The sequence below is a fragment of the Lampetra fluviatilis genome, chromosome 46 (genome assembly GCF_964198595.1).
Source record: "Lampetra fluviatilis chromosome 46, kcLamFluv1.1, whole genome shotgun sequence".
Classification (NCBI taxonomy): domain Eukaryota; kingdom Metazoa; phylum Chordata; class Hyperoartia; order Petromyzontiformes; family Petromyzontidae; genus Lampetra; species Lampetra fluviatilis.
In genome coordinates this window covers 5,851,828-5,874,227 of record NC_136320.1, presented here as the reverse complement: position 1 = coordinate 5,874,227, position 22,400 = coordinate 5,851,828, and the positions used below count along the sequence as shown (strand labels likewise).

General features: G+C 54.2%; 1 protein-coding gene across 2 annotated transcripts in view; it reads left to right on the top strand.

The window, feature by feature from the left end:
• LOC144947708 (uncharacterized) overlaps positions 1–21,166 on the top strand; it is a 31,356-nt gene extending 10,190 nt beyond the window's left edge. The window contains exons 3-9 of one of the 2 annotated variants that reach the window (XM_078877013.1): positions 6,379–7,393; positions 8,076–8,185; positions 8,911–9,061; positions 13,895–14,005; positions 15,996–16,095; positions 16,996–17,104; positions 18,539–21,166. In XM_078877013.1, coding sequence (XP_078733139.1) covers positions 6,379–7,393; positions 8,076–8,185; positions 8,911–9,061; positions 13,895–14,005; positions 15,996–16,095; positions 16,996–17,104; positions 18,539–18,685 — 1,743 coding nt within the window. In that variant the 3' untranslated portion in view covers positions 18,686–21,166. The remainder of the gene's footprint in view (positions 1–6,378; positions 7,394–8,075; positions 8,186–8,910; positions 9,062–13,894; positions 14,006–15,995; positions 16,096–16,995; positions 17,105–18,538) is intronic. The other variant, XM_078877014.1, reaches the window with a different exon arrangement.
• The last annotated feature ends 1,234 nt before the right edge of the window (positions 21,167–22,400 follow it).

The window sequence follows — 22,400 nt, the reverse complement described above, 5'->3', positions numbered from 1 at the left end:
GACACGCACACACAGAGACACGAACACACACGCACACACGCACACACACGCACACACAGAGACACACACACACAGAGACACGCACACACAAAGGCACGCACACAGACACGAGCATGCGCTCACACACGCACACACACACGCGCACACGCGCACGCAAACACGTACACACACGCACGCGTGTACACACACGTACACACAGAGACACGCACACAGAGACACGTACACACACACGCTCACACACGCTCACACACGGACACACACGCACACACACGGACACACACACACATACGCTCACACACGGACACACACACACACGCACACACACGCTCACACACGGACACACAGAGGCACCGTCACGCACAGACGCCACGACGCACGCGCATTCACAAGGACATTCACGGACACACGCGCACACGCGCGTACACACAAAGACAAACATCCCCCGTGTAGCCTTAACAGACTGTTGAGGCAAGTGCTGTTAGCGAGCACCTATGAAGGCCGGCACGGCACACGCCGGGGATGTGGGTGCTCAGGACCAGGCCCGACCGCCTTTGTCTCCCTAGTGGCGATGTTTACACATTGCAGCAGGTACTCATTTGAGGCTGAGTCGACCGAGGGGATGCCCAGGACCGGTTCAGATGATCGTGAGCGGGAATCGAACTCGGATCGCTGGTTTCGTAGCGCAGCGAACTAACATGGACACTACCGCTCCCCTACACGCACACACACGCACACTCAAGTACACAGACAAAGATCGCCCGTGTAGCTTACACAGTTTGTTTGGGCAAGTGCCGCTAGCGATTAGCGAACGATGAAGGTCAACACAATCCGCACGACCCATGGTGGTGTGGTTTGCACCACGCCTAATCTACTGCCGCCTTTGTCTCCCTCGTAGCGTCTTTACGCATCGCACCAACATGGGGGGGGGGGGGAGGCCCGGTTTCACGTATTCGTCACTGATGGAGGCTGTGAAGAGGATTGAACTCGGGTTTACAGGGTTCGTAGCGCATGGCGCTGACCACTTCGCGACCGCTAACCACTGCGATAACCACTGCACCACCACTCACACATGAACACACACGCGCAGGCACTCGCACGCACACTGATGATCACTCATTAACGCACACGCATACAAAGATCCCCGTGTAGCTTTCATAGGCTGTTGGGTCAAGTGCGTATAGCGAGTAGCACCTATGAAGGCCGGCACGGCACACAAGGGGGTGCGTTGGCCAGCTCCATGCCTGGCCGCCTTTGTATCCTGAGTGGCGATATTTACCTACCACAATAGGTACTCATTTGAGGCTGAGTCGACCTAGGGGAGGCCTCACGCATAGACAGACAACCCCCCCTCCCATCTGGTCTAGGCAGACTATGTGTGCAAGTGCTGTTAGCAAGCACCTATGAAGGCAATCGGGGCGCAACACGAGGAATTGGCATACCCAGAACCTCGACCGCATTGTATCCCAAAGGTGCTGACTTTTAGACACTTCACCAGGTACTCTTTTAAGGCTGAGTCAATGTACGGGAGGCCAGCACATCGGTTCAGAGTTCACATCGCCGGTATTCGTAGCGCGGTTTTGCTCACCACAGCGCCACCGCTCTCCCCAGCCCACACGTGCGCGCACGCGGCAGGCGGTCTGATATCGATTAACTAATCCAGGAGTGGTTGTTATAGTACCAATAGGGCATTGTATACTACTGTAGGTTTAAAAGTAGGACATGGAGTGGGTGGTGTGACCAGCAACCACCCTCGACTGCCTTTGTCTCCCCAGTGCCAATGTTCTCGCGCACGCACGTGCACACTCTCACGCAAACAAAGACAGAGATCCCCCGTGTAGCCTCAACACTGTTGGGGGAAGTGCTGTTAGCGAGCACCTATGCAGGCCGGCACGGCGCATGAGGGGGTGGGTGGTCGGCATCACGCCCAGCCACCTTTGTCTCCCCAATGCCGATGATTACGTGCCATGGAATGCATTTTATGTTGAGTTAACCTAGGGGGAGACGTAGGACCGGTTCAGATATTTGTCACCGATGTTGGCCGCGAGGAGCTCCCGATGGGACACATGAGCCCCTCACACAACGCAGCCTCGTTGAACCAGGATGGGTCGGCAGGCCAACCTGAGTGTGTAGATGTTCTGTCTATGGGGCCCCACGCTCCACGAGCGTAGGGCACGGAGGGCACGGAGGGCATGAATGAATGTGGGCGAGAAGACCCGGAGCTTGGAGTACAAAGGCCAGGCAGCTTCCACAGAGTCTGCCGGTGAGAAGAGAACGGCGCTCCGCTGACTCGGAGTGAAACCGGAGCGAGTCAGAAGCAAACCGCCGAGATGTGGGAACTGCTCCTCACCCACTTTGCAACTGCCCCGTCGACCTAGGCTGCTGCTGCTGCTGCTGTGTTTTGTCACGTCCCAGGTTCATCAGTAGCCGCCATTGGCCACTAGGTCGCGTGACTACGCGGCGCTTGTGCCAGGCTAGGTGCGCTCCGAGACTGTCGAAGGCTCGCTGCTGGCAGGCGGTCACGGGACAGACGCAGGCTTCCCTGGCTTGACTGAGACGACGAGCAGATGGCACTCACTCACACACTCACTCACACACTCACTCACACACACTCACACACACTCATACACTCACACTCACACACTCACACACACTCACTCACACACTCACTCACACTCACACACACTCATACACTCACTCACACTCACTCTCACACACACTCACACTCATACACTCACACACTCACACACTCACTCACACTCACTCACACATTCACTCACACACTCACTCACACTCACACACACTCATACACTCACACACACACTCACACTCACTCACACTCACACACACTCACACACTCACACACACTCACACACTCACTCACACACACTCACACACACTCACTCACTGACACACTCACTGACACACTCACTCACACTCACACACACTCACTGACACACTCACACACTCACTCACACTCGCACACACACTCACACACACTCACTCACACACTCACACACACTCACTCACACACTCACACACACTCACTCACACACTCACACACTCACTCACACTCACTCACACACTCACTCACACACTCACTCACTCACACTCACACACACGCACACACTCTCACACTCACACACACTCACACACACTCGCACACTCACTCGCACACACACTCACATTCACTCACACTCACTCACACACTCACTCACACTCACTCACACACTCACTCACACACTCACACACACTCACACATTCACTCACACTCACTCACACACACACACTCTCACACTCACACACACTCACACACTCTCACACTCACACACTCACACACACTCACACACACTCGCACACTCACTCGCACACACACTCACACACACTCGCACACACTCACACTCGCACACACACTCACACACACTCACACACACACACACACACTCACACACACTCACACACACTCACACACACACTCACACACACTCACACACACTCACACTCACTCACACTCACTCACACACTCACACTCACTCACACACACTCACACACTCACTCACACTCACTCACACACACTCACTCACACACACTCACGCACACACACACTCACACACACTCACACACACTCACACACACTCACTCACACACACTCACACACACTCACTCAGACACACTCACACACACTCACACTCGTCACACACTCACTCACACACACTCACACACTCACGCACACACACTCACACTCGCACACTCGCTCGCGTACCCAAACACGCGGTAACAATCCCACACAGCTCCCCACCCCCACATGCACACGCGTACCCCCACGTACCCCCACGTACCCCCACCTACCCCCCCCCCCACCGCGATAGCCCCTCGCCCTAATCGGGGATCATCATTACTGACGGACACAGCCGCCACTGCCAGTGACGTCACTAATCGGATCTCAGCCTCCAGAGTTCCCCACGGGGGGGGGGGGGCCGCGGGGAACCGAGTGGGGGGGTTGGGGGGCGAGGGGAACCGGAGGGGGAACCGAGGGGCGGGGCTGTGGGGGGAGTACCGGGGGGACGAGGGGGCGGGGCGGGGAGGGACCCGACGTCATCGCTCCCGTCACGTTCTGACCGGAGCGAGCCCGCGGGGTGCGTGTCCACACGTATTCCGCCTCATTTGAAACTGCGTCGCCTCCGCCGTGTGCTGCCTGTGCTGCCTCGTGTGTGCTGCCTGTGCTGTCTCGTGTGTGCTGCCTGTGCTGTCTCGTGTGTGCTGCCTGTGCTGTCTCGTGTGTGCTGCCTGTGCTGTCTCGTGTGTGCTGCCTGTGCTGCCTGTGCTGCCTGTGCTGTCTCGTGTGTGCTGCCTGTGCTGCCTGTGCTGTCTCGTGAGTGACTTTCTCGCTTGTAGGAGTGTCTGGGTCCTGTGTGGGTCCCGTGTGGGTGCTTTGGCCGTTTTTTCGATGAGCGGACGAGGAGCGGTGGCGCAGTGGTTAGCGCACTGTGCCACGATCCCGGCCCAACTCGAGTTGCATTCCCGCTCACGGTCACCAACACCGGTAACGAATATCTTGGACCGGTCCCGGCCCTCCCCTCAAGTGGAATCTGCCGTGATAAATGAGCACCTGCCGTGGTGCGTAGAAGCATCAGCACTGGAGAAACAAAGGCGGTCGGGCGCGGTGTTGGCCACAGCCCCATTCACTCGAGTGCCCTGCCGGCTTTAATAGGTGCTCGCTAACACCACCTGGCCACAACAGTCCGTTAAGTCGATACGGGGGGCAGGATCTTTGTCTGTTGGCCATTGTTCGCCTGGCTGATTTGATTAAACAAACGACAACATGTTGCACGTACGAGGGGGAAACCCACTCATTCATTATGCACCAATGCTGTGTTCAGATCCTGTTCTCTTGATGAAACGCGAGGGACAATAATAATGGATTGTATTCGATGGATGCTTTGTTATATAACGCGCGGTCGAGTTTGACCGTGAGGGGTGGCTGCCCCCTCCTGGTAATGGTGGAAACTGCGCCACCCTAAAAACCAACAAGGTGTGCTGTACCAATTTTAACATAACAATCACAACAATAGCCGCAAGTTAGGGGGTCATGTCGTAAAAAAATACATAGCACCGCTATTAATTATAGCACGCGTAGGTTTTCGCGAACAAATTTTAGTTTTTGTTTCAAATCACGTGAATAAAAATGTGTGTTGTACACCCTCCACCACCCCACCACCTGCGCAGCCAATTCATTAAGTAGTTACGCGATGAATGCACGTGTCCGATTTAGTCCCTCTGCTGCAGACACATTGTTACACTATATGCGTGTTTGCCTTTTCCCGACCGCCCGCGGATGATAGTTTTACATCATCTCTTGGTTTGAATCCGGGAGGCCGCCCTGCACAATACCATGTCTGTATTCACTGTAAAATGCGCGCTGGCTGCTTGCTTTACATATTGGACGTTCAAGATCCGCCGACGTCATTCCCAGAATAGGAGCCCCCACCACCCCGTTCACTGTCGGCATCGTGCGCTTAAACGTCTCCATTTATAACATTACACAGCAAATTACTCAATTGGGACTACACACAGAGGCTCTCATTGCCCCCCTTATTGGCAGACTAAGACTAAACTAAACTACTTGTTATTTTATCAGGTAAGGCCCACGAAGCCATATCGCTCTTTTTCACAAGCGACCTTTCTATAACAAATGATAGTTCAACGAAGTGGCTTATCACACACATGGACATTTATCGCAGACAAACACTCTAAACGCGTGATGTTGATTCTAAATGTGGAGGGAAAACCGGAGGACCTGGAGAAAAATCCACGTGACCACGTGGAGAACTTGCAAACTCCAAATATACAGCAGCAGGCGTCGGGGTCAGGATTGCATCCACAGCCTCCTGTATAGAAGGCGAGGTAGTCAACATCTCGCCATTGTGGCGCCTCTGTTGACGGACTTGCCAATTATACTCGTAATGATCTCTTTGAGTTCTCACATTGTTCAACACATTAAACTTGAAACTTAATTCCACGGCAGCATCCTGGTGTGCACGTGTGTGTGTAGTTGTTGTAGTTGTTGTAGTTGTTGTAGTTGTTGTAGTTGTTGTAGTTGTTGTAGTTGTTGTCGTGTAGCGGTTAGCACGCTGCACGACGAACCCGGCGACCTGACTTCGATCCCGCTCACGGCCAACATCGGTGATGATTATCTGAACCAGTCGTGGGCCTCCCCTAAGCCGACTCAGCCTGAAATGAGTACTTGGTATGGTGTGTAAACATCACCACTTGGGAGACAAGAGCAGGCAGGCGTGGTGCTGGCCACCCACTACCTCGTGTATCGTTCCGCCCTTCATAGGTGCTACTCGCTAACAGCACAGGGAATCTTTGTCTTTGTAGATGTTGGACGACGGCTTCGTGGACCCGTCTGTGCTGGTCAAGCGTCGCCGTGACGGTGAAGCCCCCGTCACCACCACCAGCAGCAGCAACAACAACAACCCTACCACCACCGCCAAGGCCACCGCCACTGTCGCGACGGCGATCGGCGTCCGTGGGACGCGGCGAGCGACGTCAGCCAGGGTGCCCGCGCCGACCCCGGCGTCGATGCTGGCGCCGGCCCTGCTGGAGCCCACGACTCGTGCCACACGGCACGCGGCACCGCACCCGGCTAATGACACACCGCACCCGGCCAACGGGTCACCGCACCCGGCACCGCACCCAGCCAACGGGTCATCGCACCCGGCACCGCACCCGGCTAATGGGTCACCGCACCCGGCTAATGGGTCACCGCACCCGGCTAATGGGTCACCGCACCCGACACCGCACCCGGCCAACGGGTCACCGCACCCGGCCAATGACACACCGCACCCGGCCGATGGATCACCGCACCCGGCACCGCGCCAGGCAACTCAGCCAATCAACGAGTCACCGCACCCGGCGAGCGCTTCGCACTCAGCCGCCCCGGACACCCCTGCCACCCCCGCCGCCGATGCCGCTGCCGCAGCCGACAAAGCGGATCGGCCCGGGTCCGGTACACGGAGCCGGCCCGGCCGCGAGGCCGGGACCGCTCGTCCTTTCTCCTCCGCGACCTCGGCGGCGGCCGCAATCGGCGGCGACGACGACGGCGGCGACTCCTCGGACTCGGATTGCGAGTCGAACGTCCCGGCGCCGGACTCGGCGGGGACTCCCGGCAGAGAGAACGGCGGTGGCGGCCGAGTCGGTGGAGGGTGGCAGGAGGAGGCGGCGGGCAGGGCGGGCCGCCCCGCCAACGCAGAGGGGGCAGGCGGGAGGAGCCCGTCGAGCCAGCCGCCCGCTGCCCCTCCGCTGCCCTCGCAGCCCACGCCGCCGCCGCTGCCTCCCGATGCAGTAGCAGCGGCGGCAGCAGCGGCAGCAGCAGCGGCAGCAGCAAGCCACGGTGAGGACGGAAACGGGGTCCTCCTGAGAAACGTCTTGGGACACGGCGAGGCTTTCCCGTGTAAACAAGCATAACGATGAACATACATGTGTTAATCTTGTAAACACGCTGCGAGTATATGGACAGCTGGAGTCCTTTCGTCAGTCCACTGCTGTGATTGGGTCTCCCCATGCTGTGCAAGTCACGGGGGCTCCTTTACCATACTTCACCAATCTGGTCAATGCTGGTTGGTGGATTTATGAAATAAGCCGCGGATGGAAATCGAACTCAAGTCCCAATCACAAATCATCACCTACGACTGATCTCATCCCATCCTGGCAGCTAAGCAGGTTTGAGCCTGGTTAGTGTTTAAATGGGTGACCATCAGTGCTTGCCAGGTGTTGCAGGCATGCGGATGTGAGGGAGGGCTGGACCACAACAAGAGATGGCAGCACGACAAATGGGTTTGGTCCACGGATGGATTTGGTCCTCACCATCATCATAAACTTTGGTGCCTCCAAAGTTTATCAAATGTGGCACTTCAACAGTAGTTGCCCCGTGGATATAATAGACTGTTCGCCGATATGGATGACCTGCTTCTTGACATGGGAATGTGGAATGGTGCGTGATATCTGGACACCCCCCCCCCCCCCCCTTGGCTGCCCCCACTCCGCACACTCCCTCCACTGTGTTCTCTGTGCAGCGTCTCTGGTCGGCTCCAATGAGATGCCAGGCCAGAGCAGCGGCGTGCCCAGCGAGTGGACGAGTCCCGACCGCCGCCGCACTCCGTGTTCCATCTGTGCCGAGGACAGCGTAAGATGCTTCGCAGATTTCTACCTCAACCGCGTTCAGCAGTTATAGAGCGGGGGCTCTCGGGGGGTTCTTAGGGGGTTCATAATGGCCGTGTTGGAGACACGTGTGAGTCAACGCTGCCGAGATGCTGGGTTACAGCCCTAGGCATGGGTGTCTGTCTCTCAAAGGGTTCATCATGTCCGTGTTAAGGATACTGAGCCGACACCACTGAGATCCTGGGTTCGTTTTCTGGTTACGGTCGCCTGTAATCAAACCAGGTTCTCAAGTGTAGTGAGTTGATGATCTCGGATCATTCGCTAAGTACCGCACGCGTGCATAGACACACACACAAAAACGATTGTGTTGAATTTTTATCCTTCACTGAAGTTGGCATCGCCCAGCTGGGAGGAGTATTGAGATGTATAAATACATGAGATGACTGGCGCACGGCAAGGTCGACCGCACGGTGTGACGGTGGAGCTGCTGCCTGGTGGGGCGAGAGGGGCCTCCTGTGAAGAGACCGACCAGGGCAGTCCCACAAACCCCATCGTCATCGTCGCCATCGTCGTCGTCATCATCGTCGTCGCCATCGCCATCGTCGTCGTCACCGTCATCGTCGTCGCCATCGTCGTCGTCGTCGTCACCGTCATCGTCGTCACCATCGTCGTCATCGTCGTCGTCGTCATCGTCCGGCACTCGTCTTCTGCCTCAGTAGTGTGATTGACCATGTTTTTTGTTGTTCCCAGAATGCACTGCTGTGCTGTCGCACGTGCGGCAGCTGTTACCACCCGCGGTGTCACGAGGGCTTGGCGTCGCGACGTCACCACAACCACGCCAACCACGCCACGAGCAACGCCGTCGCAGCTACAGTCGCTGCCACCACCGCCACCACACAAGGTGAGTGTCGGCATCAAACTCCTCGTTGTGTCCGTGGGTGGTGGTGGAGGAGCAGTGGGGAGGGTGTTGGGTTAGGACCTGGTTTTTGCAAAGGTTTATTTCATCACAGTCACTTCATTATAATAATCACAAGTAGTTGTGATCATCACCTACTTTCATGATCATCATCGCAACCCCCATTGCCACAATCTTTATGATAATCTTTATCATCACATCCCCTTTCATCATCACAGCTCCATCAGCATCATCACAGCCCCATGACAGGCTGTAGGTAATGAAGTCACGGGCCGAATAATTAATTGTCACAATCCTGGTTTGCTGCTTGATTCAAAATTTTTTATTTTATGTTGTTTTCACGCTGTCTTACTCATAGCGTCTGCCTCGTTCGGTGTGATTCGTAAAATTACGCGAACTTTGCGAGTCGGGGATGCCACCCACTCGGGTACAACGAGCCAGGTACGCTTTACAGGCAGAAGAATATCTCATGTGAACGCATCGCTCAAAATAACCACAAGGGTCGTTGAGAGGAGTCTTTTCCTGTAAGATCAGCAGTTCACTGGCATTCGTTCAAGCAAGCCCCACTTTTGCTGACAAGACACCGAAGTGTCGAAACCGGTCCATAGTTTTGTTTGTAATTGAATCGGTGTTGCTGCAATTACGTGCTCCCAGAAGGCCCTGCGGCTGATGGGTTGTGTGAGAAATACTTTACATGGAGAGACGGCCATGTGAAGGAGATTTCGTCCGCTTGTCTATTATGTTTCATGCAGATGCTTTGTCTTGAGTGCTGGTGGTGGTGGTGTTGTTATTATGATTATTACTACAATGCAACTACTGGGAAAAAAATGGGCATTTCTCATGCCCGGGGAAGATGTGCAGACTTTCCCAGGACGATGCTGAAAATAACCGGGAGCCGGTGCCTTCTGCAGATGGCAGCTAAAAGAGTTGAATTATTTTTATATTTTAATCTTCAAGGATCGGCGGAATAGTTTTGTAATTGGTAAGTGGGGCATTAGTGTTGTCTTGGAACACACCTGGATACAAACGAGACGATGAGTTGAGGCCAGAAGTGTGTGTTTCGGACCAGTTGGTTTTGGTGGTTGAGCAACCAGCTCGCAATGGGAAGGCTGCAAGTTTCAATCTTGGGATAGGAGTTGACTTGACCCATCCTCCTTCTGGGGTCGATAAAATAATTACTAGGTTGTCGGGAAGGTCATCATTGGTTGGCCTATGGATAAGATCCCCCCCCCACCTCCCATAAGAATGTGGAATTTCCACAGCCGAGTCATTGAAGCTAGAACTCACTTGCCCATCGTCTGTTCGCAATGAGCTGCAAGGAACGTTAATCAGAAAGTTGTTTTGCGCTGCTTAACGCGTGAAAGCAGGGAGGCAAGTTGAGTGGGACCGCGACACAAACACCCGCAGCAAGGCGTGAGCAGCAGCGGGTGCTGATAATGTTTTATGTTTGCAGTGGTGTACATTTAGCTTCTGCGGGGGAGAGATTGTTTGATGGTGTGCGTCGATGATTTGCCACTGTCCCTAGGCATCGCCTGATGGGATGCCAGGCAATGAATTGTATTTCCTGCTGTCCCTATGCAAATTGACCTCTCCTGGATTGAACTATTGAGTGGTTTGGTCTGGAATTTATAAAATTAGATGGCGGTGTGGCCGGTCCTGTAGTGACTGATTGAGTGGTGTTACCTATCTTGTCGTCTAGTATTGAGTGGTGTGGCATAATTTAGAGTAAATGAAATGGTGGCCTTTGGTAAATGAGCATAGTGAATGAGACAGTAGCATGGTTTATTGTCTATTCTTGCGATTAGAAGCGGTACGGTGCAGGAGTTGGATGTCGGTGTCAACAGGTGAGCCACAACGAGTGGGCTTCAGAGGAGAGTTCGTTGGTGTAGTTTTGAAGTAGCGCAGACTTCAGTGGCCCACAGTTGAGGTTACAAGGCCACAATTACACTCCTGTGGCCTGTGACGATCTTAACTAGTTCTGAGCCTCTCCTAGATCAACTCAGGCTTAAATGATTACCTGGTGCGGTGTGTAAACGTCAGTACTGGGGAGACAAAGGTGGTCGAGCATGGTGCTGGACACCCCATCCCCTTGTGTACCATGCCGGCCTTCATAGGTGCTTACTAACAGTACCCACCCCAACAGTTTGTGAAGGCTATTATGCAGGGATCTTCGTTTTTATGGGGCGTGTCTTTGTGTATTCTCATTTGAGTCAGATTCGACCTCGTCGAGGCCCAGGACGGGTTCAGGTCATCGTCATTGGTGGTGTTGGCCGTGAGCAGGATTCGAATTCGAATTGCCGAGTTCGTAGCGCAACACACCAACCATTGCACTACATACAAAGGCAGTCTCACACAAGACAAAGATCCCCCGTGTAGCCTTCACAGACCGTTGGGGCAAGAGCTGTTAGCGAGCACCTATGAAAGCTGACACGGTACACAAGGAGGTGGATGGCCAGCACCACGCCCGACCGCTTTTGTCTCCCCGGTGGCGATGTTTACACATCGCACCAGCTACTAATTTTAGGCTGAGTCGACCTAGGGGAGGCCCAGGACTGGTTCAGATAATTGTCACCGATGTTGGCCCTGAGCGAGAATTGAACCAGGGTCGCCAGGTTCGTAGCGCAGCGTAGCACTAACCACTACACCACCGCTCCCCACTCACACAAACACACACACAGGGTCGCACACTCACATACACTCACGCCCACTGCTCTCACACGTCAGATGGCTTCTGGGAGGGGCTGTGTCCTGCTCTCAGACGATTGGTTGATTGGATGACGAGTCGCCCTTCCTTACCCCCAGCAGGGGATATCACTCGGTTCTCTGTGCAAGTGTCAGCGTGCTCGTGTGGGTGGGTGTGTGCGCACATGCATGTGTCGGTGTGCGCGCGTGTGCCTGAGCCGCTCAACCCAACCCCTCCTGCCGCGGGCCATTGCACACTTCCTCATTCCCTCCCTCGCTTCCTCGCCGCCTTCCTCCATCGCTCCTTTGCTGCCTCTCTCCTCCGTCGCCTCCTCTCTGTTCCCTCCTTCCCTCCATCGCTGTCGCTTGCCACCATTGAGGACTGTAGCCCGGCTTGACCCCCCCTCTACCGTGACCCATGGACCCCACGCACTCTTGGTCGTCAACCCCGTGACGGGAACAGCTTTAAACGCCGCCGGGCGGCCGCTCCTGTTAATCCGTGACGCGTTGCTGCTGCTCATATCTCATTGCAACCCGCCCCACCACAACAAAAACCCGTAAATCTCTTGGGTCAGCGAGCCGGCGATAATGAAGGGACGGTTGAGCTGCCTGGCTGCCTGGCAGGCTGGCAGGCTGACCGGTGGCCTTGCTGGCAGGCTGACAGGCGGCTTGGTTGGCTGACCGGTGGCCTGGCTGACAGGCTGACTGGTGGCCTGGCTGAGAGGCAGCTTGGTTGGCTGACCGGTGGCCCGGCTTTGGCTGGCGGGCCAACTGGCTGGCTGACAGGCTGTCTGGATTGACTGGAGGTCTGGCTGGCTACCTGGCGGTCGAGCATTGGCGGTGGTGTGGACTGGGATCATCGCGGGGTGATGCCGTGGCAGCGTTGATCGGTGAGAACGTCCGAGGAGGCACAGACGCTGCGGTCGTTGGTGGCGTCCGTGGTCCCATTAGCCTGGTAAACGTTGCTGTTGTTTGTGCCGAGGTGAAGCTTGTTCTCACGGTGTTTATTAAGGTGCGTTGTATGTGATGGGCTTGGTGATCCTCGTGTGTAGTCAATGGGTGGATAGAAGTTGTATCGGTGTTTAGTCACGCGTGGTCTCATTGGCCGAGTTGATTCTGCAAAGTCGAGTTTCGTAAAGTGTGAACCCATTGGTCTGGTAATTATTCCTGTACTCGTGTGTAAACAGACAATGATATATGATGTCTAATGCAATTGCAAGTGAAGTTATGAAAAACAGACAATTTAGCATCAAATTGTAATGTACATGGGAGACGAACCAAGGACATTTTTAGAAGTAATGGAACAAAGTTAGGTGCAGTTTAAGATTGTTTAGCCATGTGCATTGTAAGATGTGCTACGATTGGTGAGGCCAGTTTGTTAGTTTAACCAGGTCTTTCAAAAGACATGCCGCGATTGGATTGACCGAGTGCACGTTGTTTGGCCCAGCTGTGATTGGCCAGATAAAGATTGTGTGGTCAACAGCTTGGTACGACGTCTGTGGGGAACACGGCGAGCACGGTGCGTGTGTGTGTGGGGCACGGTGTGTGTGTGTGTGTGTCGTGGGGCACAGTGTGTGTGTGTGTGGGGCACGGTATGTGTGTGCCGTGGTGCACAGTGTGTGTGTGTGCCGTGGAGCACAGTGTGTGTGTGTGTGGGGCACGGTGCGTGTGTGCCGTGGAGCACAGTGTGTGTCTGTGTGTGTGCGTGTGTGTGTGCCGTGGAGCACAGTGTGTGTCTGTGTGTGTGTGTGGGGCACGGTGCGTGTGTGCCGTGGAGCACAGTGTGTGTGTGTGTCTGTGTGTGTGTGAAGCTGAGAGTTCCGCAGTACTTGAGTGGACACGCGGGATTTGCGTGTGAGCATGAGGCAGTGGGTAGCGGTGAAGTGTGGTTGGCCATGACATGCACAAGAAGCGCGTGTGTTTGTGAGGTGCACACCGTGTGTGTGTGTGTACGGGTAAGCACGGCGTGGGGAGCGATCGTTTATTTGTTATCTCGCGCAAGTTCGATTCCCGCTCACGGTCAACACCAGCGGCGATTTATCTGAACCAGTCCCGGGCCTCCCCTAGGTCCACTCGGCCTTAAACGAGTACCTGGTGCGGTGTGTAAACACCTTGTCACTTTTGTACTGGTTGCAGGCGAGTGGGTGTGCACGAGGTGTGAGGAGAGCAGCATGCTGTCGTCGGGAAAGCCGTCACCCCCACCAGCCCCGGCCACACCACGCGAAGACACGGAGCACACGGCCGAAGGTGCGGCGCCACTCCAGACACGTACCACGCGGTACCACACGAACACATCACCGTGTACCACACACCACGTGGTGCCACACGTACACATCACCGTGTACCACACACCACGTGGTGCCACACGTACACATCACCGTGTACCACACACCACGTGGTACCACACGTACACATCACCGTGTACCACACACCACGTGGTGCCACACGTACACATCACCGTGTACCACACGTACACACCACACGGTACCACACGTACACATCACCGTGTACCACACACCACGTGGTACCACACGTACACATCACCGTGTACCACACACCACGTGGTACCACACGTACACATCACCGTGTACCACACACCACGTGGTGCCACACGTACACATCACCGTGTACCACACACCACGTGGTACCACACGTACACATCACCGTGTACCACACACCACGTGGTGCCACACGTACACATCACCGTGTACCACACACCACGTGGTACCACACGTACACATCACCGTGTACCACACACCACGCACACTCCCCACACAATGCTACATGTGAATAATGCCTGAACCATACACCACGCAATACACCGATCACTCCACCCCATCCACCACATACCACGCCATATCTTACACATCACAACATATACTGTGCACACCACACCACACACTGTAAGCCACACACACTAAGAAGTGCACCATACCATCCACCACAAACAAGGCAAGGATGCGTTGGCCGGGTCACGTGGCTGTTACAATGTTTTTCCTTCGCAGAACCGGTAACCGAATGGTAAACAGCTGTAAAACCTGTTCACCTTTTTTTATTACCGAGAAACACCGGCAGCTGCCACAGTGGCTGGTGTCAGGGTCGGCGCTCTGGATTCGTTTGGTTCCATCTTCCACTGCGGGGGTTTAACTAATGGAGGGCAAGTTTCCTTTAATGTCCCCTGCCTGAGCTTTTCCACCCAGCAGCGGCAGGTAAACTAAACTAAACTTTTTATTTTACCAGGTAGAGCCCACTGAGCTATAGAGTAGCTCTCTTTCAGAAGCAACCTGACTACAAATGATAAGCCGATCAAAGTGGCTTATGACGTGGAAATGTATCGCAGCCATATACTTTAATAAATGCATGTTCATTCTGAATGTGGAGGGAAAAACCAGAGGACCCGGAAAAAAATCCACATGACCACGGGGAGAGAGACATGCAAATATACAGCAGCAGGCGTCAGGTTGGGAATCTAACCGACGACCTCCTGCAGACCAGGCGAGGTTGTTAACATCTTGCCACCGTGGCGCCTCCAGAGCGCCCTCTGTGCGGAGGCCCTGCTGCCAGCAAGCAAGCATTTCAGGATTGCGCCTTTACCTTTATACCCTTTACCTGACTTGAGAAAGGGACGCAAAACGCGGGGACTTGGTGAGGCCACCGTAGGCGCGGCGGCTGGAAGACAACTGCCACTGGCCAATCACACAGTGCGGTTTCGCACATCCGCACATGCCGATTTGTGCGTTCAATCTACACAATCCACGGTTAACGGCTGTAACCGGTAATTGATAATGCAGTTGTCGTTTTGTAAACCATAGTAGCCCGTATGCCCAGCCACTGCATGCGCAGCCCACCCTCGTGCGCCGTGCCGGCCTGCATAGGTGCTTCGCTAACTGCACTTGCCCTACCAGTCTGTTAAGGCTATACAGGGGATCTTTGTCTGTGGGGCAGCGGCATGGTGGGTAATACACTTTCCCGAGTTCAACTCACGGCCATGGTCAACGTGAGTGGCGACTGATATCTGAACTGGTTTTGCCTCTCCGCCCAGGTCCATGCACCCTGAACTGAGTACCTGATGCAGTGTAAATCATACGGCACTAAAGAGATGAAGATGGCCAGGCCAGGCTTCTGGACACACCCCCCTCTTCCCCTTGTGGCTCCATGCCAACAATGGGTGCTCGCTAGCAGCACTTACCCCAACATGCTGTCAATAGCTACCTGGGGGACCTTTGTCTTTGTGTAGTTCCTGAGGTGCGCGGGGCTTCGTGTTTGCCGACTCCATCCGCGTCCCCATCCCCGGCGAGCCAGGGAGACGCCGAACGGAGTCCGCCACACCACAACGGGTACCCCACACCACCACTATCACCGCACCACACCACTAAACCACACCAGCACCATACCACACCAACAACAACAGCCGCCATTCGCCACCAAGTGGTGGTGACGTCACCACGGCGCTTGTGCCAGGCCAGGTGCACTCCGAGGCCACGTGACGTATCGAAGACTCCCTGCTGGCAGGTCACGGGATATGACTTGCAGATGCACCACCTGTGCTCCCTACTGTGCCAACTCGCTGTGTTTTAGCCGCCCGGCGTTCTGCTCGTTGTTGTTAGCATCGTTCGCCGTCTGCCTTCCAACTGCCCAGTTATGTCCTTCACGAGCCTACTCGACAGAGGCCAATCTTGACAATGCTGGTACCAAGTCATTAGCAAATCCATTCAACTCCATGTCCTCTCATACCACATCATTCCATCTCTTCTCCAACCCTGTACCGCGCCCGTTTAGCCCCCTCTATCCAGCTGTACAATAGCTGTTTGGGTATGCGGTGGCTGGGCATGCAGGCTACATGACCCACACCACACCACTACTATACCACATGTCACCACGATGGGCGACATGGATGATTTTTTACTTTGTGCGCGGATGTCTTTATCGCTCGCTACAAAAAAAGGGGAGCAGTGGCACAACGGTTAGCGCACCGCACTAAAAACCCGGCCACTCGAGTTCTAACATTGGTGACAAATATCTGGGCTTCCTCAAGATGGACTCAGCCTCAAATCGGTGCCTGGTGCATTTTGTACATACCAGCACTGGGGAAGACAAAGGCAGCCAGGTGTGGTGCTGGCCACACCATCTCCCCCCATGGGCCGCACCGGCCTTAATAGGTGTTCGCTAACAGCCCTTGCCCCAACAGTCTGGCGAGAGCTAGGGGAGTGGGATGATCGTTGTCTTTGTGCGTGCAGCGCCGAGGGGCTGAAGCTGCTGGAGCCAGCTGATTGGTCGATCGCCGACGTCGTGAGCTACTTCCGCACCGCCGGATTTGAGGAGGAGGCGCGCGCCTTCCAGGAGCAGGTGGGAACGCAGCCACGGCAACCACGGCAACCACCGCAACCATGGCAACCACCACAACCATAGCAACCTTCATAGCCACAGCAACCATGGCAACCACGGCAACCACAACAACCACCGCAACCACAACAACCACCGCAACCACGGCAACCACGGCAACCACCGCAACCACCACAACCATAGCAACCTTCATAGCCCCAGCAACTATGGCAACCACGACAACCACCGCAACCACGGCAACCACCACAACCATAGCAACCTTCATAGCCACAGCAACCATGGCAACTACTGCAACCATGGCAACCACCAGAACCTGTGTTGAGCGTAGGGTAAGCGTCAATGTTTTTGTTAGAGTCAGTGTAAGGGTTCCAGTCAAGTCCTATCACTGAGGTTGATGTTGTTAAACTAAAACGAAACTTTGTATTTTTACCAGTTAAGGCCCACTGGGCTATATAGCCATTTTTCAGAAGCGACCTGCCCACCAATGATAGCCCAATTAAATGGCTTATCACGTGGAAATATATAGCAGCCCACTAGAGGGTAAGGGTTAGTGTCAGGGCTGTGTCTCTGGTGGTGAGAGTTATGGTTATAGTCATGATAAGAGTTAGGGTTTAGGGCTAGGGGTAGGGTTTTGGTTAAGAGACAGGGTAAGGTTTTGACTTAACTTCCGTGACTGCAGGAATTAATAATCTTTGCTTCTTAAAAATAAAAACCACGACGTTTCGATCGCAACACAAGCAGTCGTTATCAGGAATAGGGGGTTAGCCTCTAAAGGCAAACTGTTTACATTATGGATGTTTGTAAAGGTTTACAATGGGCGTAGCCCAAGTGTCAGCAGCATGGGCGGGGCAGCTGATGTTAATGCAAGTGATGGTCGGAGTGGGCAACGACGGCCCTGGAGGTGGGTTTCCACCAATTAAAGGGCTGCCAGGTAATCAATACACCTCGCTCTACACACGCACACTGTTGACGGCCGAGGTTGCTGCTAGAGGTGATGGTAGTAGTGGGTAATGGAAGCCCACCACCAGGACCATCACTGCCCACTACTACCATCACCACTAGCAGTAGCCCTTCATTGGTGGAAGCCCTTTACCTGGCAGCCCTTTAATTAGTGGAAACCCACCACCAGCGCCATCGTTGCCCACTACGACCATCACTTGTATTAACATCAGCTGCCCCGCCCATGCTGCTGACACTTGGGCTACAACCATTTTAAACCTTGATAAACAGTTTTCCTTTAGAGGCTAACCCCCTTTTCCTGATGACGACCGCTTGTGTTGCGATCGAAACGTCGTGGTTTTTAATTGTATTAATTTTATTCACTTTATTATTATTCTTCTATCTACGTGACTTTACCGAAAGAACCAAAGAATAAGACGGGGTAAGGGTTGGAGTCAGGGCTGTGGCTCGGGTTCATGTTGTGGTCGTGCTGTGTAGGAGATCGATGGGAAGTCGCTGCTGCTCATGAAGAGGAGCGACGTCCTCACGGGCCTCTCCATCAAGCTGGGGCCCGCGCTCAAGATCTACGAGTTCCACGTCAAGGCTCTGCAGAGCCACCACTTCCACAACGATGCATCCTACTGACGCGGCGACACCGACACAGTGACACACTGACACACTGACACAGTGACACAGTGACACATTGACACCGAAACACTTCCACATCGACGCCTCCTACTGACGCGGCGACACCGACACAGTGACACACTGACACAGTGACACAGTGACACACTGACAGAGCGACGCCTCCTACTGACACGGCGACACCGACAGGGACAGCGACGCACTGACACAGTGATATCTCACACTGACGCAAGTGATATCTCACACTGACGCAGTGATATCTCACACTGAAACTGAAGCAGTGACACTGACGCGGTGACACCGATACGGTGAGACTGACACATTGACACAGTGATATCTCACACTGAAACTGAAGCAGTGACACTGACGCGGTGACACCGACACGGTGAGACTGACACATTGACACAGTGATATCTCATACTGACACGGCGAAATCGACACCATGGTAACAATACAGCTCACAGTGATACCTCACACTGGCTAACACAGCCGACCTCTGAGGTTATAGGTCACCTTGAAAGAGTCGCTCAGGGACATGATCGCCCGCGGTCACAGAACTTCACGAGATGCGCGACACGCAGAGACCCGCGGCAAGACACGGAAGAACGCAGGGAAACGCGTGGAGACGCAACGCAATAGTCTCGTCTGCGACGGCCGCGTCGGAGATGGGGGTTCGCCTGCAGAGCTCTACCCGGTGACCCACGATGCACTGGGGCCATTGTGCCATTGCCTACGTTGCTTGGAGGCGGCCGGTGTGAACGTTTCCGTGCCATCCCCGCCGACTGGCCCGATAAACGCTCAGCTCCAGGAGGAAGAGATTGAGCCAGGGCTGCTGATGTTGGACCCAGAGAAAGTGCCAGCAAGGTGGGGGTGTGGCGAGGGGTCTGGCTCAGTATCATCGTCATCGTCGTTTAATATTGACACTGCACATCCCATGCAGTCCGTCTCAGGGGTGGCCTGCGGCAGGGGGAGCCCCTCGGTGGGAGCTGCCCCCCCCCCCCCCCCCCCCAAGGTACAAAGTGAACGCGGCACCGGCCACACGGGGCTCGGAGTGGAGCGATGGAGAGTTGGTGGGGATCGTGCGCCGGCCGGGTAAAGTAGACGTCTTGTGGATGCCCCGGCCCCACCTTTCTGAGTATTATTGCACAAACCGAGCCGTGCCAGTTCCGTGCCAGTGCCGTGCCGGGCCGGCTCAGCAGGCACCGAGTCGTTTTTCCACTGCAGAAGCCAAGCCGTGCCGCTGATGTCACGCACGAGAAACGGGTGAAATCGCGTGCGGCAGGGGACCCGGTGACGCCACCGTGTCCTCTGTCTCGGCCAGCCCGCGGACACTACCGCACATGCATACTCTGTGTGTGCAAAAGAGTGAATGCAAAGGGAAATTGTGTAGTTCAAGTCATTGTTTCACGTTTGTGATTTTGGGCTTGGACCCTGACATGAAATACACGTCGTGGGACGATCGCTTGTTACTCAAACGACGGGTGTGCCCTTGGGTGTAATGCATCGGGGATCCGTTGCTCTTCTTAGCTCACACACGCACACTGCGGCCAGCTTGAAACCCAGCTTGGCTTTGCGTGGAGAGAGGACCCTTGCAGGGTGGATGGTGGTGTAGGAAATGCTACCCCGGCCTCCACCATTTCGCTCACCATTCGATGTCTCGGCAAACCCGGCAGCACGTTGCATTGCGTGTCATCGCAACAGCTCCAATGCCCCGCTTCAGTGTGCCAGGCAGATCGCCCTCCTCACCTCCTAGCGGCAGCGGTCCCTGTGTGGCACCAGATATACGCAGCGTCGGCCCTGCACAAGTGGGGCTTTGGTCTCGGCTGTGGTGGGTGTCGCTTGAAGGTATCGCGTGCTGTGAGCCATCGCTGCTGTTCACGTTATAACATCGCAACGTCTCGGACGGGCAGGGTTATTGCAGTAATTTCATGTCCTCGGCTGTTTTTTGCGGTGCTGAGCCAGTGGTGTGAATTGTATGAATGTTGAACTTCTTTCGCACCGTATGTAGCCCACCGTGTTAATCTTATGACGAGGTGGGGGGGGGGGTTCAGTTCATCCGTAGCGTGGCTACTGGTTGACTTCCCGCCAAATATGTGGATTCTTAATTCCGTTGACCCTGTGAGGGATGATATTTGGGTCGCACCCGACCGGGATTTGAACTTGCAGCCTTCACCTGCGGCCGTTGGGCCATAGCGGCCAGGAGCTATCACTACGTGTCGTTGTTTGGTGTTTAGTTGCGTTTATAAAAGTATCCTCAAGTGTATTGTGAGTGTCTCTGTGGTACGTTTGGCGTTCTGAGTTATTACCCAAGAGACTGGGCTTGTATAAAGCAATGTTACTACATATAGCCAAAATTAAATGTTATTGCTTCATGGAAAGTGTGTATTTTCTCATTCATTCGTCGATTGTTTTATTTACACTAAGTTTTTAATTTATTAACGAATATGTTACCCCCCCCCCCCCAGAAATAAATGCAAGAAATGTGAGTGTGACCTCAAATTCAGATTTTAGAGTCGATATGTGCCGTGGGATGTCTTGCCAAACCTCAACTCGTTTTCAGGAGTGTGCTGCATTGGAATATTTAATCTAATTGGCTCCACGAGTGAGTCGTGAGCATGTCCATCTCTTTGCCAGTCCACTGTTGGATGTCGCCACTTCCCGTGCCCGCCCGTGTTTGAGACGCACCTCACCACGCCGGCTACCGATGTGCGCTGTGGCCTGGAATCCAACTTGGGTGGCCGCGGGTCACAGCGCATCGCCTTGACCACCGTGAGACGGCTCCACCCGGGTATCTGCTGTGGCCAGAAGTATACAATCCAATGTATACTTCTGGCCTCTCGATGTGCTGTGAAGGAGGGCCATTGCCCGAAACGTCACCTCGTTTTACTTGAGGCATTGTTATTGGTGAATGTGTCGAGTTGTTGTGCTTGTACACCGCTGCCAACGCGGTATCACGGAGACATGCGGGTTGCCACCTGCTGTATGTAATGGGAAGAACTACTGTCCATCTCAACCTTTCGTAACACTAGAGAACTCTTCTTGGTTCTTTCGGTAAAGTCACAGGTGAAGAAGACGGCTGCTTGCGTTGTAGCCGAAACGTCGTGAGAATTATTTTATTTTATTATGTTTTATTTTTATTATTTTATTACTTCCCTTCTACGTGACTTTACCGAAAGAACGAAGAAGATGAATTCCTGCAGTCACGAAAGCTTTAAATCGAAACTAGAGAACTCGTTTTACATTCTTCGTCTCGGTCGGTATTATTAATAATGTTATTACTCGAGTGGCTCGTGGCGACTTGCGTATTTCCCAGAACAGCAGCTGCCTCAACAACAAGGACGATTTCAGTATAATCCGTGGCATTGTAGCGACCCTGTCCATCTCTAACAGGGAGGCTCCCTTTGTCTGGTAGTTCAGCGTTGGTTTCTGCTAAGCCTGACTGCTGATGAGACACTGCAGGTCAAAACCGCTGCAGAGTTTTGATTGTCTTTTGCTGAAATTATGCACTCCCAGAAGGCCGTTGGGCCGATGGGTTGTGTAAACATTGCTTACACAGTATGTAGTTGGTGTAGACTTGCCTGCAACCTATACGGTTTAGCCGTATCGTTGTCTAGGGAGATCAGGTTCATACGGCGTAAAGCCGTTTCACTCTGGGCAAAAACATGTTTTTTAAAATCTATTTGTGCTTCTCACTTGTAATGGGACTGTAGGATGA